At 41.6% G+C, this 20,590-nt stretch overlaps 1 protein-coding gene across 1 annotated transcript in view; it reads left to right on the top strand.

Annotated features, from left to right (window-relative positions):
• LOC145979414 (clavesin-2-like) overlaps window positions 1–20,590 on the top strand; it is a 58,827-nt gene that overhangs the window by 31,857 nt on the left and 6,380 nt on the right. Inside the window, exon 7 of the mRNA XM_083112297.1 lies at window positions 1,296–1,440. Coding sequence (XP_082968423.1) covers window positions 1,296–1,440 — 145 coding nt within the window. The remainder of the gene's footprint in view (window positions 1–1,295; window positions 1,441–20,590) is intronic.

Here is a 20,590-nt window from a genome sequence, read left to right as displayed (position 1 = left end):
AACTCTTTAATTTAGGTGGGTCTTCTCATGTTATTTTTCATGAGCTCATAGGCATGTCCAATTTTATTTCATGCGTTTGGCAAAACTTCGAAATGTTATTAAAGTTAGAAAAAGAGTGTTTTCACTAGTGAACTGTAGTGGTTACAATTTAATAAAGTGATTACGTGTGATTGAATTGCTTCTATACGATCACGACACTTTTATATTCATGCGACATTTAGGTGTACGTCTTTACATGCCCCGTATGTAATAAAAATCGACAGGAACTAACTTCACTTCTTTCTTCTGATGCCTATTTCCAACCAAAACTTCATTCTAGTCAAGTTTGTCAATGATAGCTTGTTTCTCTTTATAATGTTCAGAAAAACACAATTGTTGGAACTCATTTTTGAAAGGTTCCACTTATGTTACGACCTTACGATTGTTTGAGAGTGACAATGTTGTTTAACATGCATTCCAAGGTGGAATATCAAGATGTAACACTGATATAATTTCTTTGGAACTTTGTGCGGTTGATATGATTCCATAAAATGAACTAAAACGTACACAGAGAAAAAAATAGTATCATAATAGCAATATTTATTCGTAAATCTGAAAAAAAATGCAATTAAAGAATTATAAGACATCACGGTAATTCAATATTGGTGATGGTATAATAAGTTAAATTATAAAGTTAATACACTCCGTCGTTGAGAAATAATTATCCTGATTCGAATGCTCATTCAGAACCAGAGAGTTCAATGGCACAAAACGGGAGAGATCCCCCACTCCCTTACAAATCTCACCTTGCACCTAACTTCTGCTGCAGTCTGTATCAAAACATGATTTCAATTTTTTCCCGTAAGTTTTGTTTGCACACTACTAGAGTAACACATGAAAGTTACATGATACATTTTTAAACTTTTGTGCAATTTATCTTGCCTTAATTATTTTATGAATGTATCGCATGTCGTTTGGCGGGCGGGCGGGGGGGGGGGGTGTTACTAAGTCCTCATAGCCCTTACTAAGCTACGCCTATGGTGCGTATACCTGCTTTTTCTTTATGCAGAGGAAGTTTTAAAGAAGTCACCACCTACAAAAAGGTATTGCAATGTCATATGTGTGTCCTGCTGTGTCCGTGAATAAACTCAGAAATAAACACCCACATACAGAAAGGAGAAATGGAAGTTCAAATGCGCAGTGTAGTAATTTATTAAGCAGTGTTCCGCTAATACAATCAATGTATTTGCAATTATTAATTTCACATACTGTTGCAAATCTTTTGCAGTGGTGTTTACATTTTGAATTATTTATAGGTGTGTGTGCATGGTTCAGATTGGGATTCTCTAGCAGCCCACATACCAAGGGAAATACTACCGGCAGATTACGGCGGTTTGCAGCCGAAATTTGACAACACGTGGTGGTACGAAGTGTTGAAGAAAGAAGAGGATATGTTTAAAGGTAAGTAGTGTCAATATGTACTTCTGAAAACAACTCTGATTTCTTGACTAAACGACCACAAAAAGTTGAAAAACTCATTTTCTCTCCCTGTTCCGCGCCTCATTTATTACGCTGACGATGTTTCACGGGTGCAAAAAGGCAGTGATGAGTGAAAGAGGAGCTCTCCTCTTCTCCTCCTCTCCTCTTCTCATCTTCTTATTTTCTTATTTTCTTATTTTCTCATCTTCTTATTTTCTCATCTTCTTATTTTCTCATCTTCTCATCTTCTTATTTTCTCATCTTCTCATCTTCTTATTTTCTTATTTTCTCATCTTCTCATCTTCTTATTTTTTAAGGACCAAATGTTTGTAGATCGTGATCTTCGTAAACCTCTCTTCTCATCCTCTTATTTTCTCATCCTCTTATTCTCTTATTTTCTTATTCTCTCTATTTTTAGAATATTGTCGTCAATATTAGAGATGAAGTTGGAGTGCTGGAATCAAGGGGGCCAAATGTTTATATATAGTGATCTTCGTAAATTTTTCTCTCGGGGGGGAAGGATGTGGCATATACACACGCGCGCGCTCTCATCTTCTTATTTTCTTATTCTCTTATTCTCTTATTTTTGAAAGATGAGTGTATTTTATCGTAATTTTCCAAGTCCGGGACCAAATGTTTATATATTGCGACCTACGTAAACCTCTCCTCTCATCTTCTCATCTTCTCATTTTGAAAAATGAGTGCACCTTATCGTAATTTTCCAAGTCCGGAGCCAAATGTTTATATATTTCGTGATCTTCGTAAACCTCTCCTCTCATCCTCTTATTTTTGAAAGATGAGTGTACCTTATCGTAATTTTCCAAGTCCGGGACCAAATGTTTATATATATTGCGACCTACGTAAACCTCTCTCTCGGGGAGGGAACGATGTGCCACACACATACGTGCGCGCGTGCGTATGCCTCTTATTATTTTCCGTATTGTGGCGCAAGCAAACAAAATAATAATTGTTGTTTTTTAGGATCCCTGGCCCCTATAACCTCGCCAGGGTGCGTGGTGCCCAACCAAAAATGTAAAAGTTTTCTAATGGCTGCGGTTATAGATTACCGCACCTCTGTAGAGTTTCACGTGTTTTTTTTTTCCCCAAACTTCCATGAAACCCTACAGAGGACCTCCGTAATGCATGCAACGTGTACTAACGACTCTAGTGTTATTTGATGTTGTGATATTTTTTGGATATAGAGTTTTATTATGAGATAGATAAAAATAATTATGTTTATTATAATATTTTCTTGATGAAGATGGAGAATGTATGTGTGTGTGTTACAAATAAAGTTGCATGCTTATTTTCTAGTGTGTGTGTGTATATGTTTTTGATGTTTCGACAGCATCTGAAACGATAAAAAAAAGAAATTTTATTGTTAATTTTCACGTGTAAAAAACAACAAATTTTTTTGTGCAAATTTTCTGATTGTCTCGTGCTATAGTGCAAAAAAGATATTGTAGCTGATAGCTAATGAAATTGACATTTGTAACTGATCTGAACTAGTGAAATTCGTATTGTGCCATTGTAACTGATTGTGCTAGTGCAGAAAATTACTTATTGTGCAAGAAAAGATGTTAAAAAACTTGTTAAAACTGCTCTGTGACCCTCTCGTTCTTCACGTCGTAGGCGAAGGACTTCTCTGCAATCAGGATGACACTGCATAGGGTATCCTCGGGCAAGGCATCGTGGAACTCGCAGACGACCTTGATGTTGGTTCGATCGTTGACCACAACCTGCTTTCTCTTAGATGTGTTGATGACGGTCATGGGTCTCCGTGCTTTGAATTCGCTAGGCGTGTAGTACATGTCCACGCTTCCCTCGGTCACGCGTTTGTAAGCCGAAAACGCTTCGTAAAGTTTGAGGTAATCATTTTTGGTCACGTCAAGATTGTAATTCTCGCGCGGGAACACTTCGTTGCGTCCATTCTTCAGATAAACGTTCTTGATCTTGCAGTCGTCGAACTTGCTGGAATCTTTTTCCTGATTCTTGTCCCTCCCGGTCTGAAAGAGCACTACGACGAAATCTGGCATGTCGAACTGTATGTTGTTGAACTGCGTCGTCACGTCGAATTCCATGTGACTTCCCGACGCCATCTTTTGCACGCACTGGTAACCGTGAAAGTGAATCGGTACCTGCGGACTTTTCAAGATCTCCGCTTTGTACTTGAGGGCGTAGTTCGTTTCGTATTCCACCACCGGCATTCTCAATTCCATGCTTTGGATGACACATTTTGCTGCTTCGGGTAAAGTGTTGGCTATCGGCGTGGTGCCGTCCGGACCCAAAGTAGCGTATCGCATCAGTGCGTTGTTGTCGTTGGCCGCTCTTCGAAACGTGACTCTTAGTCCTCCCTTCCACATGATCTCCTTGTAATCGGAGAAGAATCCTGGAAGCAGACGCATGGGAAAGAGCACTGTGTGACTTCTCGTCGATATTTTGGTCCCGGCTTCGAATCCTCCCGCTTGATAGTATGCTGCGTCCGTTTTGGATAATTTCAAAGTTCCCACTGCCGTCGACGTGATGCCTGGATAATCTATTCTGTCGATGACGGTGTTGTGTTTCCTCACCTCCACCTGCGAGAACAGGTGAGGCACGAAGTTGTCTACGAGTATCAAGTTTGCTGCTGCGGGAAACGTGTCTCCGCTTTCTTTCTTCACCACGTCGAATTGAAGGTAGAGGTCTGCTCTGTGAGGATGAATGAACCCATCGCCTACGTCCACGTCGTATTCGATCTCCCTGTTCGCCTCGTTGAGATTGGCGAACGTGCGACGGTTGGGAGGGAAAGATTGCAATTCGTAACTTTCGATTTGCTCCATTTTACATGTATGGTTATTTATTATACGTTGATCTCCACGATGGCAGTAGTTGTTGCACCTGCGAAATCCACCACGTCTCCTTTCTCGTTCGTCACCACCAACTCTATGTCGTCTATGCGGTTGCGACATACTGGAAAATAGATCGGCGAAGAGGGCGTGTAGATGATCGGTTCCATGAACTCAGAACTTGGTTTGAAAGTGGCTATGATTCCCGTCTGCTTGTGACTTCCTAACAATCCGTCCGAGGATTTCGTGATCATACCTTCTGCCACGTTGCAGTGTACGTTCAGAGTCTCTATGGCCAAAAATTTAGGAATGTTTGTTGCCACGTGCTTGATGCCAGCTTCGAGTTTTGTGTTGTTCTCGAAACCTAAAAGTTCTCCTATGGTGCCCAGGTCCACGGTCTCCGTCGCCGACAGGATTTCCACTCTGTGCGTGACCGAATTTTGAGAAAGGTACGTGCCTTTGGGTAACTGAGCTTGCAAAGTGGAAAGATTGTATTGTCCTGGCGTGACGACGATGTGTTCGCTTCCGACGCTAATTTTGTTGTTGTGCTGCGTAACATTAGGTATGAGGTACATGCTGTAGAATGCACGCAGAGCCACGGATTTAGGATAGACAATGTCGTCGTGCAGCGTGAGTTTCAAGATTGAAGATTCGCTCGTGAGATGGAACACGCCCATCCTAGTGATGCTGTTTGAGGTTCCACAATGCTTTCTGGAAATCCTCGATCGTAGGGTTATTTATTTTAGAGAGAAACGCGAGCACGGAGAGGCAGAGATGACCGCAGTTCACGTCTCCGAAATCTTGAATGCGTTCGTCGTTGTAGTATATGGAGGTTTTGCTTGTTTTCAGATAATAAACTAAATTTGTAGGTGGAACACCTCCGAAAGAATCGAAAACGAATGCTTTATCATTATCGTTTTTGTGGTAACATATCCAATGCGTGCCTGGATTTTCTTGGCCGTCCAAGTTGACTACTCCGCATTCTCTTCTTTTGACGCTTGAAGGTAACGAGTCGGACATGAAAACTCCTCTGAAGTGTTTGATTTGTAACGGTTCGATCAGAGATTCAATGTCTCGGTTGGTGAGTGCTTCTGTTTCTTTTTTTTATATTTCTTCAAAGCATCGAGGTTGCTTTTTTGTTTTTTGGTTATACCTTTCCCCTTCTTCTCCATGGCCAGGTTGTGACGTTTCTGTTCTTCCAATTCCGCCTTGTTCTTCTTCGAGTCGATGACGGTTTTCGCAATGGCGGCACTTCCGCCGGCCAAACTTCCAACGGCCCCCAATGCTGCCAGGATGGCCGGGATGCTGAATATGAAACCTCCAATCTTTTGCTGTTTCCGCGAACGCTGCAACCTTTTCAATTGAGGTGTGCTGAGCAGCAATTTCATTCCATGTCCTTTCGACAAGCAAGAACGTTTCTTCTCGCGTTGTTTCTTGGTGAGTAACCCATCGGGGGTACCTAGATTTTTTAGATTCGAATATGGTATCTGGTACACGACACCCTTGGGCTTCATGTTGATGCTCTATGTGTTATTTTCGCGGTATGTTATTTATATATATTCTGAGATTTTTTCTTGTGTAGTTTTTTTACGGTATGTTATTTATATATAAATATTCTAAGATTTTTTTCACGGCCCCGCAGTCGCTACACAAATTCTATTACGTGCTTTGTTTTCTTGCCAAAAAGTTCCTTTGTCCCCTTGTACACGATTCGAGTTTTGTTCTCGATTAAAATAGATAGCTTCTCGTCCGATAACATATTAACATATCGATCTGGTAAAAATAAACTGTATTGTGCGTTGAGCAACAGGCGTACCTTGGGGCCATACTGGGTAGAAACGATTGAACCGGAAGTTATCGTGTAAGATTTGTCGACTTCCAATTCCCGAATTTTTACATACTCAAATGACAAATTTAGCATTTGTTTTAATGCTTGGAGATCACTCATTTTTTCAGTTGTCATATCGAAGAAGAGAAAAATTTCAGTGTGTGTGTTAGAGAAATTTAATTGTTTTTTTCACGATGTGTGTTATTTATATATACCGAAGATTATTTTTTTTCACGATGTGTGTTATTTATATATCAAGTTTTTTTGACACGTATATATATATTATTATTTTTTAACAGAGGAAGAAAGTCCGTGCTTCGGAAAATGCGATGATGTGCGTAGTGATATCTTCCGTCTCCTGCATAGACTTGTACCAATCATCAGTATACCGTCTTCTTCCCTGCCTTGCCTCGTACAGTTCGTCCGACCTATCGTTCAATTTCTCCCCTGCAGCCGAAAGCAGAATGTTGAGATCACCGCACCTCAGGCCGCTGATCTCCCGAAGAAGGTCCTTGAGAACCATTTCACAAGGGATGCGAAATTCCGGCGTCGTTCTTGCTATGATTACAAGTTTATTAACATCTCCGTTTACTATCTTTTTGAATATTTTAGATAGTAGTTCGTGCGGCAAATCAGTTATGCAAGCCATGTTGTTTTTTTTTACTGTATGTTATTTATATACCCCACCCCAATTTTTGTTTCGTGTTCATGGCGATGGTGGTACCCAGTGCGGCGACCCGTTCACCCAGCGATGCGTCTCTGCTCACGAACCTTTCGAAAGCTGCGTGCTCTAACTTTCTGTCTGCTTCGTGACGTGCATTCAGATCCGTCTGCGTGGTGTTGTAGGCGATGTCGTGATCTTTGCATGCTGCGTCCAACGGATTCACACCCTTGTCTCCTCTCTCCAATCTTTTCTCGAGTTTGGTACCCGGTCCGCAGTACTGGTAGCCAGGTAAATGCATCTCGAAAGGTAACTTGTTGATGATGTCGTTCACAAGCCCCTTTCCTTCGGCCACGTTCCAAAATTTAGGAGGCAGCGTGTTGATGATTTTGATCAGGTAACCTATGCCCTTGTCATCGTTCACGATGAAGTTGGAAAGTTTCGTGCTGATCATGTCCACGATGCCAACCTTCTCGTTGTAGAAATTACGGTTGCCTGCATTCTCTTCGCCGGCTATCACCAACAATCGGTCCACGAGTTTCCTAACGTCGTCCACCCAAACGAATTCTTTGGGTAACGTGTTGTAGCGTTTGACGCCGCTGCCTGTTTTGACCTGGTTCCAAATCGGTTTGATGAGATTCCTGTACTTCTCGCCGCTGCTCGATTTCACCCTATTCTGCGAGGCGTCGTTGTTCTGGTACAAGGCATCCGTCATGATCAGAATTTCCTTGTAACTTTGGTAATCTTCGTCGGTGTAATCTTTCGGCTGCTTTTTGGCGACGAGTTCCCACAGTCCCACCGTACCCGGATACCTGGTCCAACTATCCTTGTCGCCTAAATTGACTTTAATGTCGTTGCCTTCGAAGGTTACCTTCGATTTCCCAATCTTCCACACCACACCGCCGCCTTCGTTAGTTTCCATGCTGGGATACAATCCGAACACTTCATCCTTGTCGAACTTCCCCGTGCTCAGGTAGTCTCGTGCCAAAGGTCCCAACTCGATTTTATCCGAAGACGACGTGCTACCAATGGCTCGACGTCGTACCGGTGCATCCTTCAGTTCGAACGGTGTCGAAGGAATGCTCGAAATGGGCGTGGGTACAGCATAACTTTTAGCTGCGAGCGGTACGAGTTCATTAATCAAATTTTTATTTTGTTCCGTGACACTTTTAATTTCTTTACCTAGACCGCTGATGGCATCGATCACAGGTTGATCCTGACGTTTCTTCTCTTCGTAGAATCCGCGATTCTCGGATTTCCAACCTTTAAAGCGTTTCGCGAGGTAATCGCGAAGCTTGAGATTTTCGTCTTCGATTTTTCGTTTCGTCATGACGTTATTTATATACGTCGTTTCTCACAACGTTGCAACGTTTAGAAAGTCGTTGATTTTGTTTCTGTATTTTCCGTCGTTGGGTTTCCTCGTCATGTCGATCGTCACGAATCCGAAATCGTCAGCGTTCCAGCAAGAAGAGCAGCCTTCCGAAAATTGATTGTAGTTCATGTCTCCGCCTACGTAGTCATCGTACGCGTGCTTGAGGTTGGTGTGATCTTGACGAAACAAACATATGAAATTAGCATTGTCGCGTACTAACTGTTTTGGAATTTTGGAAAACGTTTGAGCTAGGTAAAAGCAATCCATTCCTTTGTGACGACCTTGCGTGAAAAAGTTGCGAATTTCATTTTGATTTTCCAGGATGGCGTCGTCGAACACAACAACTGAATTTTCACGGCAATCGTCAAGTGGTTTTATTTCCGAGGCGAACGTTGCAATGTCCAGACCATCGTACAGTTTCATCAGTTGCTGGTATTTGGATTGCTCCAAACTTTTCGAGAACACGTACAGATGCCTGTTCTTCCAATCTAACCAATTCGGTGCGAGGAGAAAATTGTCCACGAGCAGTGTTGTTTTCCCACACCCCGAAGGACCTACGATCAGACAGCGGATGCTGTCGGGAAGCAATTCGCCGTTCTTTTTCTTCCTTCCACTTTCCGAATTAGGTAAACGTTTCACAACATTCCACGTACTCATAGAATCACTTTGTTTGAATCGATCCAACTTGTTTCCGGAAGTCCCAGCCATTTCACCAAAAGTTTGTTGCCTCTCTTGCGCAAAACTTTTTCAATAAGGTACGTGTCGGGGTATTTAGTTTTAGAGAGTTCCTCTTCATAGAAGCGCCCCAATAAAATTTCACCGCCACTGTCCTTTATTATATACGTGTGACGGTTCCCGGGTAGAACTCGAACCACGGTAAAAAGTTCGGTGCTCCAGTTTCGTGTGAAACCCCTGTCGAACGTTCGCTTCAATTTACTGACCCTCACCTGTTCTCCAATTTTGTATTTAGCCTTTTTTGTCGTGGGCGTGTATTTTGGACAGTAAACGCTAGAAATTAAACGTTGCTCGTCAGACTTGGTAACGTCAGCTGGCTTCATGCCTATCGTTGCGTGCCGTGTGTGATTATAGTCGTTAACAAGTTCCGGAAGAATAGTGACCCACTTGTAGCTTCCCTGAAGCGTGAAGCGTGACCACATGCGCGATTTCAGAGTGCGATTGAATCTTTCCACGATGCTGGCCTTGACGTCACTGAAGGTCGAGTAATGTTGAACGTTGTGTTTCCGAATAAACTTTTGGAATACGGCATTGTAAAATTCCTTCCCTTTGTCCGTGTGCAGAAACCGAGGTCGTCTGCCGCCGCTTTCGCGAAAAATTGTCTTGAATGCTTCCGTGACGCATGTCCCCGTTTTCGCCTTCAAAGGTAGAGCCCATGCGAATTTCGAAAACGTGTCTATGACGGTGAGGAGGTACTTGTTGCCCTTGTTCAATTTATGTACGTTTTTTAACTTGCCGCTACTCATCTCCACGAGGTCGCTTTCCCAGAGGTCGTCGATTCCCTTGGTTACCACGGCCAAACGTTTGTAGTTGCGGCGTGCAGGTTTATGCAATTCTTGGACGATAGCTTGCCTAGACATTTTTATTATTTTTAGAGATTACGTTTGAAGAGAAGCACCAGCGTGATGGGATTCAAAGAGGGTGGCACTTCGCTCGTGTTTTGAATGATCAGCTTATCGCCGGCACTCACGTCGAAAACGGTGAGATCTTCGTCTTCGTGTATTTCATATATGTTGCGCGTTTCGTTCCAACGTGCCAGAGGAATGTTTCCTGCTTTCTGGACACCACGATTCGATATCAAAGTCATGGTAGGAACGCTAGCTTTTCTACCGTGAGACCAGTACGAAAATTCGTTTATCTGAATCGTACCATCGAGGAGAAACTTGTAGTACGGATGATAAGGATGTAGCATGTACAGTTTGTTACCTTCGACGAACGTGGAGATTCTCTGTTGATTGGGTACGCTGTTGATTTCGATGGCTTGCAGAGAATGCAGTTTAGCGAATTTAGTATCGATGCTAACGAGGTTGCTGTGAAGCTGACCCAGTGTGTTTTGTACGGGCACCAAATGCTCGACTATGGTATCCGTTACGGTAGAAAATGACGGTTTGATTTTCACTTCCACGTTCAACTGCTTGTAGCTTTCGTTGAGTTCTTGCAACTTGGCACCGAAAGAGGCCAGCGTTGATTCCTGCGTTGATTCCAACACTCCAACTTGATCTCTGATGTTGACCACAATGTTCTGAAGGTTCTCGACTTGATTCAATTTCGAGCTCTTCTCGGTAAGATCGTTCACGATGCTTCGCATCTCTGTAAACTGCGTGTGAAGGTCGGCGACGCTCTGCGAAGTGGGTAGCGTCGACACCAGCGAAGCAAGTTCGTCTCGAATCTGTTCCACGTTCGTCGTTTCCGTTTCCAGTCGTTTCAGCATACGTGATATGCTCCTTTTCAAAGCGTGTAATTCTTTGGAGGTAGGGAGATTGGCCACTTTACTCTCGAGATCGCTCAACGAACTTTTGATGTCACTCGAATCAGATAGTGCCGTCACCGCCGTTTTCAATTTTTCCAAATCTTCGCTCGAAGGCACGCTCGTTCGTAACGATTCCAAGTCACCCTGTATGTTGTCCAGTACGTGATGAAAATGAGTAAGATTGGATTCGACGTTCAAATTTTCCAAATATTGGATCTTCTGCTGAACTGTGCTTAACGTGTCCTGAATACTCGTCAACACACTTGCTTCAGCGTGAATATTTTTAATTTCTTCGTTGATCAACTCCAGAGACGCCTGAAGCGTAGCGATGGTGGTTTGAATGTGTTCGAAATCTTGATAAGCCTCCAGTTGAATTTTTATGTTCGCGACGCTTTTACCGATGACCTGCAGTTCGTCCGACGATGGTAGGTTCGTCATTGTATCTTCCAAAGTCTGCAACTTGGATTTGATTTCTTCCAACGTGCCGGTGAATTCTTCTTGTAATTTAGAAACAACGACCTGCAAGCGTTCTATATCAATATCATTCACGACGGTTTGAAGTTCAGAGAAATTCTTTTCTATTGCGGAAGTTCGCTCTTCGATTTCGAGTTTCAATTTTTCCAAATCTTCATTTTTCGATTGAAATTGCTGTAATTTGGCCAAATCATTTTGAAGCGAATCCATGCTCAACTGTATATTTTGAATGTTGTCGTAAGAAGGTACGTCGACATAATTTTTTATCAGTGTTTTCAGTTCGGAATCGATTTTCAGAATGGGATCGAGACATTGCGTTTGGAGCGTAGCGATCTCAGACTCTAAACTTTTGTTTAAGGTCTCCTGCAAAGCGATCAAATCAGTCCTCAACTTCTTAACACGAACGTCCAACATGAGAATCTCTTCTGCATGGTCTACACGCTTGGTGTTGCCGAAAATGTCGTTAGGCATTTTTGGTTAACGGTTATTTATAATAGGATAGACGATTCGTAATTCTACGAAGAGAGGAATAAGTTTGTCGTAGTCTCCGAGGAGTTCCACGTACAGGTAATCTCCTGCAGACACATCGTACGTAATGTTAGAAAGTATCTTGTCGTGCTTCATTCGAAAAATGTTCTTCCCGGTAGAAATTTTGATTTCGCCTGTGTCCTCCGGATTTACGGTGATTTGAAGTTTCCCGTCGATCGGAATTTCATAGAAATGTAAATTGTTATTAAAAACATAAAACATCTTGCCCACATCGTTATTTATTTCCGTCCATATACTATTAAGATGTACAATTAGTAGACCATTGAGTTTAGATAACACGGAAGGTAAGAGGTTATTGGAATTGGGTGATGCAGTCTCCATGTTGTTTTGTTTGCGAAAACCAAAGAGATTCATTGTCCTTGTTAGTTATTTAACACGCGCCTTTGCCATTCTTCTTCAGACGGAGGAAAAGAATGAAAGAGGGAGCCCTCGGGCGATGAAAAGTTGCAACCTGTTATTATGCTGTTAAGCCCGCTCCAAAACGAGGCTCATTAAATTCAACTCTTATTTTTCATCGCCCGAGGGCTCCCTCTTTCATTCTTTTCCTCCGTCTGAAGAAGAATGGCAAAGACACAGCGGACTTCATGGCTATGAGGTTACGGTTAACACACGTCACATTTATCGCTTTTATTGTAGTGCCCCCACTCTCGCGTGTGGATTTTACAATCGAGAACACGTAACTTATTGTCCGTTGCATCCAATGCTACTTTGGTTACGCGCGTCGTGTACAAATCATGCGATTTACTTGCAATGCGATGATCGGTGCTGAGTTGCCTTTTACCATGAAAAAGGCATTCTTTGTAGTCTTGCATGCTAAATTTGCTGGTACTTATTTTTCCCACCCCCTTCGCCTTCTTGATCTCTTTTTCTTCTGTAATCTTTACACAGTACATTTTGGCACGAAGCCCCGCAAATTCACTGATGTACTCCCCGCCAACTTCATCTTTGTATTTTCCAATCGTCATTTTGTTTTCTGCCGAATGCAAGTGATGGCCTGATGGTAAGTTGCTAAAATCAAACAGATGCTTCATCTTAGTCAGATCATGTTCGAGGCTTGGTGTGTTTTGGATTAGAAAAATGAAGCTATCCGTGTCAATGTAACATATTTGGATGTTATCTCCATAAAAGGGTTGAAACTGATCGTAGTACGATTGGTACATGTGTAATTTTGATAGTTCAAGGACGGTGGCACCTATGGCAATCGGCTTGTTGAGCATCACTTGCTTCTTGTTCCTCTCGACGAATACTAGATTCTCGTCGAAAATGGTGAAGTTTTTGAAGTAGGGGGACGCGACGATCTTCTCAAATTTCTTTTCGTCCGTGACCAACGTTGCGTCGATGTAATTACGCACGTTCTCCATCGTCTTGCCGTAGATGGCGTTATTGAACAGTTTGTACAGATCCTTGTCTGCAGGCGATGTCGATTGCGCTCTGCGTCGCGTGTTCTCGGCTATGTACGGTTCGAGCCACTTGCTCTGTCGGAACTTCAATCCTCTATGAACTTTCTTCAACTGCAAGCCGTGACTTATGTAAAATTGGAGGAGTCGGTAGTGCAGAACGTAATTCCGCTTGTTCTCCATGCTTAGTATGAGTTTTGGCTCCGATCCTCCAGGTGGCTTCTTTTTGGAGGGGGCCAGGGCCAATCCATGATGTTTCTCGTGAAGTGTTTCGGGATAATCGAGATCCACTTCCAAGAAACAGCCCCATTCGTTATCTTCGCTCCAGTTGAGAAAATCCTCGCAGGAGAGTTCCTCTTCGGTCATCCACGCGTAGTCGCTGATGGGAAGACACTGGGACATGGAGTGGCCGTACAGGTTGTTGACATCCCAGTAGACGATGTAGGTGTTGGGCTTCGATGCATCGTAACCAGGCGTATGAGGATTGTTTGCCTGAGCATGGCGTCGGGGACATTGGACGATGCCACCGCGTATCGCACTCTCCATGAAGGCATACTGTTCCTTCTCTGCGATGAGTCCTAGTTCCACGTTGGTGTATTTCATCATCGATTCCCAAGTCAATCCCGGCGTGGTGAAGAAATACGCAGGATCCAACTTGTATATCGTGATGCATCTCTTACGAAACGATTCGAAAATATCCATCAGAAGTGTCACGTCCAATTTCAGATAAAGATCGTGATAATCGCGAAAAGTTTGGCAATTGAATGCCGTCCACACACTACGAGCGTGTTCGTAGTCCTCTTCGGAACAGACGTCCTCCGTGAGAGAAGAATAAAATACCTCCCGGGGTGGAAGTTCCGTCTCGTCAAATTTGTCGAAATTGTTGACGTACTCGTAGGGGTAGACGCCCTTGCGACGCAACAGATTCAAATTCTCATCTCTCCCCGAAAAACATTTTTGCTTGGTGGCCACAAGATCTTCGTCGCCAAGTTGAGATGCAAGGCTTGCGAGGCTGGAGGACAGGAAATTGTAAGAGTCCAGGATTCGCACTTCCACACTTTTTTCTTCTTCGAGAGGGATCCACACTCTCACTGTAATATACTTCTCGCTCGTTCTCGGAATGATGCTGATTCGAGAAGTTATGTTGTGGAGCTCTTTGACGAAGAGATGCGTGTCGTACTTCTCCGTGTAGTGCAGAAACACGGCAACAAAATGCGACTCCTTAATCTTGAGATTGCACGAATTACAGATGGTGCTTAGAAATAATCCATTCTGGTGGTTATGGTGGACGACCTTGTAATTTTCGGCGGTGAAAGTCTGGTTACACTCCTCGCATCTTGTCGCCGTGTCATGTCTCTGTTGTTGTTCTGTTGTGAGGGCAGGTGGAGAAACGTAAGAGCCTTTCAGGCTGGGTGCAAGTTCTCTCGCGCATTCCGCTATCTTCTCAACAAAATGTTTTGCCGCATCGGGTCCGCAATACAAGATGACATCATTCAATTTTTCTCCGTAGATGGAGAAACTGCAAGGCTCGTGGTGAAAAATTTGGGTCGTGCTTGAGGTAGAGGGATCAGGGTCGCAAGACGTCATGGGAACTTGGAAGCTTTCAAAGTCGGCATAAAGGACAGCGGGATGGTGGAGAAGAGCCTGGTGTTTCTGAAATTTCATCTTGGTTCCGGGTTCCGGCATGACATCTTCGGGTTCTGCATTCACGGAGCCAAAACACTTGTGCTGTTCTCTCATCTTCTTACCCCCGCGAAAAATTCTCAAACATCGATCGCAAATTTCGATCTTATCGTGATGCTTGGTGATCTGTCTTCCTACTAATCCTGAGAAATTCCGTATCAAACTGTAACGGCCATCTACAAGCAAGAGTCGAATTACATTATTCTGGGTTCTAGCAGGTCTTAAGACACGAATATTGCCGGAATCGTCAACCCCAAAGACAGAAATATCGATATCTTCTCCTTTTTCCTCTCTATAGTTTTTTAAAATTTGATTGATCTTATTCAGGGGCACAGGATAGGAAATTCCTCTCATCATATTCTCGTATCTTCCCTCGTATCCTCTGTAATTGGACAGACGTTGGGGGTTATTATTTGCTGGGTGTAATGCAGCGATGACAGACCATAGGAAACTCTTCTGATCATTACTTTGTATGTTCAACACTGCATTTTGTTTTTTTTGTTTTTTTGTTTTTTTTTGAGCGCTGCGTAATGGTTTGAAATTGCAGACTCGAAGTTCTAACATGTGGTTGTGACCGCAAAGACTCCACCCACTTCCTCTACCTTCAAACTCTTCTTGTTTTTGTGTCAAGTGCTCAAATAGCCGTGTCACTATCTCGTCAAGATTCTCGTTATTGTCATCGTGTAAGCTTTCACACCCTACGTAAAAGCTAAAAGTACTTGACTCGGACGAGACAACTTTCTCATACAGCAAGGTCAAGACGAGATGAATTTTAATTGCAACATTGACGAGGCAATCACGTAATTTATCGACTACCAGAGATTTCACGTTGTCGAGGAAGATGCTCGAGTCATACTTTTCATCGCTTCCAGATTTATAGGTCATGATGCGTGCACTTTTATTCAAAGCACCGCATTCATGCCCATCAGTGCGAGATTTCTTTGCCGGCGGGACTACAACATCATGATCCGGTCGACGACATTTTTTCAAATGCCTGGCAATATTACGTTTAGAAATTAATATTCCGCAGTTGCGACATGCCACTTTAACGCAAAGACCGGAGGGACCTGGTTGCGATTCCATTTTTTCTCTCTGTTATTTATATATATACAGAGAAATTTTTTTGGGGGGTTGTGGTAATGGTAGTGGAAAGCGCACTGAAACAGAAGAAAAAAAAAATTGAAAAATGCTAGATATTTTTTCCTTCCACATATATATTAGACGCAAACAGTATGTATGTATGTATGTGTGTGTGCACTGTTGTAGGGGGTTAAAAATATACGACATGTAAGTGTGTCAATTTTTATGACTCCTCTGAATATGTGTGTGTCAGACGCAAAACAAAAATATTAATATATCATGAAAATAAAAACTTACCTTTCAAGAGAGGTGGAGAGAGACTTCAAAATAAAAACTTGTAGCTCACTAAAACTTCCACGATGATATATATGTATACTGCCAGATAAACAATTAAGAATACTGAACTGCCACGATTGACGTTCACCTTTCAAGAGAGATAGAGAAACTTCAAAATAAAACTTGTAGCTCACTAAAACTTCCACGATGATATATATGTATACTACCAGATAAACAATTAAGAATACTGAACTGCCACGATTGACGTTCACTATGATAATGACGTACAAAAAAACTGGTAGGTTATATAGGAACTCCTCTCCTTTTTTCTCCTTCTCTCCTTCCTACTCCACGCAACTCTCTTTGGTGAAAACACAATAAGCGCTATAGTCAATATCCTAGCAAATAAAAACCCTTGTTGACTGATTTACTCATGTTATATTTTTTTCAACAAAAAATTTTGTGATGCGCACAATATCCTGTGGGGACAAATAACAATAAACAGGACGTTGATAGTTCCACCCATGTATGTATTGTCGATCATTTCCCCTCGGCCTCTATTCCACGCCCCGTCAGGGTGTGGTGTGTGAAACAAACAATTCCCAGTATAAAACTCAAAAAGCGGAAGTTGCTGCTGTGTTTGCTTCCGTCATATTCCCCTCTGATTCTATTGTTATCGGGGATGTGATGGATTCTTCATTCAGAACCGTGGGAAAGCTGAAAAAAAATAGAATCTCTTCGGGCGAAAAAGGATGCAAGATGAATGGGTTCGGGGAGGGGTTGCTGTGGATAGTTTGGTCCGTGATGAAAATGTTACATTGGGCGACGAAACACAATTGCTCCACAGTGGGACAGGAAAAATTCTACCGAGCGTCGCTATCCACGCGAACATTAGAAATTGCCTGAATGCCTTGGGGGCTTGGCATAGGATTATCGATTTTTGTTTTTAGAGAATAATTTATGTAAGATTCTAGCATCGAGAATAAACAATATTGATTAAATTTTTGACAACATTCACAGTACAAATCTAAACTCGTGATGATTTCGTCGCCACCATGCACCCCCGGCGAGGTTATATAGGGGCCAGGGATCCTAAAAAACAACAATTATTATTTTGTTTGCTTGCGCCACAATACGGAAAATAATAAGAGGCATACGCACGCGCGCACGTATGTGTGTGGCACATCGTTCCCTCCCCGAGAGAGAGGTTTACGTAGGTCGCAATATATATAAACATTTGGTCCCGGACTTGGAAAATTACGATAAGGTACACTCATCTTTCAAAAATAAGAGGATGAGAGGAGAGGTTTACGAAGATCACGAAATATATAAACATTTGGCTCCGGACTTGGAAAATTACGATAAGGTGCACTCATTTTTCAAAATGAGAAGATGAGAAGATGAGAGGAGAGGTTTACGTAGGTCGCAATATATAAACATTTGGTCCCGGACTTGGAAAATTACGATAAAATACACTCATCTTTCAAAAATAAGAGAATAAGAGAATAAGAAAATAAGAAGATGAGAGCGCGCGCGTGTGTATATGCCACATCCTTCCCCCCCGAGAGAAAAATTTACGAAGATCACTATATATAAACATTTGGCCCCCTTGATTCCAGCACTCCAACTTCATCTCTAATATTGACGACAATATTCTAAAAATAGAGAGAATAAGAAAATAAGAGAATAAGAGGATGAGAAAATAAGAGGATGAGAAGAGAGGTTTACGAAGATCACGATCTACAAACATTTGGTCCTTAAAAAATAAGAAGATGAGAAGATGAGAAAATAAGAAAATAAGAAGATGAGAAGATGAGAAAATAAGAAGATGATAAGATGAGAAAATAAGAAGATGAGAAAATAAGAAGATGAGAAAATAAGAAAATAAGAAAATAAGAAGATGAGAAGAGGAGAGGAGGAGAAGAGGAGAGCTCCTCTTTCACTCATCACTGCCTTTTTGCACCCGTGAAACATCGTCAGCGTAATAAATGAGGCGCGGAACAGGGAGAGAAAATGAGTTTTTCAACTTTTTGTGGTCGTTTAGTCAAGAAATCAGAGTTGTTTTCAGAAGTACATATTGACACTACTAAGGTAGATTCTGCTCCGTATTTCTACATTTGTGTTGTGTTCATAAAGGATGAAACACAACCTTCATCGGCCTCTATATGTTCAACAATTTTCGTATGATATAGGTCGAAGGGCTTCAGAATGTTCACCTGGTGTTACTTCTGGAGTACATCATTTCCTAAAAAAAATATTAACGCAAGTTAACGTGTATATATGACAAATTTGATTACATAAACAGTTATTGCTATGAAAAAAATATCGTCACAAAATCTAGGGGCTCTATATGACGTAATTTCCTGCATTGTCTGAATATTCAAGACTGATCCATCCGAGTAGATTTCAACTATTTTAGGCACGACTTAAATCTTGTTAATGCAATTTTACTATATTTGGTTTTCGGCAATTTCCGGCTTATTGATTTTGACAAAGTTTATAGGCCTCTTGGTATTTGCACTGTACTTCTAAAGCACATTTCTTCAATTAAACTTTAATTTTACAATAGTAATTTTTATCAGTTTTATCAGAAAATTAATTAATAAGAGATAACATTTACTATTGGTGTCCAATCACTCAGCGAGACCTCCAAACAAGTTCGAAACATGTATTTTCTCAATAACTACACGTAGAAGTTGAATACAACATTCCAATAGTAGATTAAATTAGCATTTCTTTCATGCCTGTAGCTTTATTATTATGATTATTGTAGTCCTTCTGCACAGTAGCGTGCCCAGAATTTCTGAAATGGGGAGGGAGTTATGTGTGTATGTATATATATATATATATATATATATATATATATATATATATATATATATATATATATATATTTGGAAGTTAGTCCTAATTTTGCCATTTTTCCTGCCTTTCATGTTCTTATTCTTAGGAATGCTGGGTCAAAGAAGGGGCACGCCACTGCTTTCGCAAGTAAAACAGCGACGCTCTGCAGTGGAATAGAAAATCTAGTATAGTATAATGTACATCAACAATGGTGACGAGATGTTTGAATTTGTATGTCCACTTCATGGCACATAAGGGCTTTGAGGACTAGACGTAAAGCTTAAAATTAAATCCGAGGCACTATGTGCCTCCGTCGTGCAACGTTTCATAGTCTGTGTTGTAGTTTAGTCTGGATAAGACGCCATTTAATCGTATGTCAAAAGTTTACCCTTAACCCTAGCTATGTGTTTATTCGATAGCACTGGAACTCCAGAGAGAAAAATATCAAGGGTATTTGGATATAAATTTTAACCCCAATAACAATATATTTGTAATCCGTTGGAGTATGCTACACACCATCAGTGGTGCAGGAACGGTTGGGGGCACAGGTACCCCCTAAATTTTCGAAGGGGGTACATTTCAACTTTAAATACGTAGATGCGAGTTGTACACCTTGTACCGCACCTTCAAATAATTTAGCAGCCGCAGGGAGCTGCTGTTAAAAGAACACATTTTCCAATAGCTCAACACAAGAAAATGTTCACATCGGTTCCTTACTTACAGAATTCAAACCACTGTAAACCTATTGCACTACATTGTGGTACCATAACTCTATCCCGGGAATCTCTGGAGCAAGGTCACTCATAACGGTAGAGAAGAGTAGAAAACGAGTGTGCCGATAGAAGCAGTACACCCTCCTGCAAATGGCTGGTAGATGAAGTTCCTTTCCCCTCTCCACGCAATGACGTTTCTTGTTCGAGCCCTCTCGAGTCATTACTTGCGCAGAGACATATTTTCGATTGTTAGCTACAGAGATTCCCGAGACCGAATATAGTTGCTTCACTTTACTTGTGCTTTCAGAAATCATCCCAAAGAGATTAAAACTGTTTATAATGACTGTGAAACGATGGAATGAGCCAACATTTAATTCAAGAAATAACACTGCAACCTATTGCTCCTTTCCATAGGTCGGGGTACACTTTTCTAAGAAGTAGTCGATTGGCTGATAACATATAAATTTGCTTCAAATAAGTATTACTGACCTTCGTTCCTGTGATTTTTTAAAAAAATATTGGAATAGAATTATCCAATTGAATATGTCATAATTTTATCGAGTAGAGCTTCGCGAAGTGCAGCAAATTTAACTACAAATATCTATTTTGTCAAATGTTGTATCAGTCTTTTAATCTTGGACCTTTCGCGAGTCGATCGAGAACCATCGGGTCTCAGTTCATTTCTTTCTCCACAACGAAACGCTGTAGCTCTCAACAAGCGCTCGAATAGCATTAAATGATGAAGCATCCCAACATACGTCAAAAACAAGGCACAATTTTAGTGTCCGATGGAAAATTTATTCTGAAATACTCTGTAGAATTCCGGGAAAATACAGAATTCACGGCATCTAAAAGACATTAAATATGTTACACATCCACCATAAATATTTTAACAATATTTTGATATGTTGCCATGAGGTTCTGAAATAACTAAACTAAACTGGA

Source organism: Lepisma saccharinum, chromosome 26 (genome assembly GCF_977018435.1).
Source record: "Lepisma saccharinum chromosome 26, izLepSacc3.1, whole genome shotgun sequence".
In the NCBI taxonomy this organism is placed as follows: Eukaryota; Metazoa; Arthropoda; class Insecta; order Zygentoma; family Lepismatidae; genus Lepisma; species Lepisma saccharinum.
The sequence above is the reverse complement of the archived record's forward strand: the minus strand, read 5'-3'. Positions and strand labels throughout refer to the sequence as shown.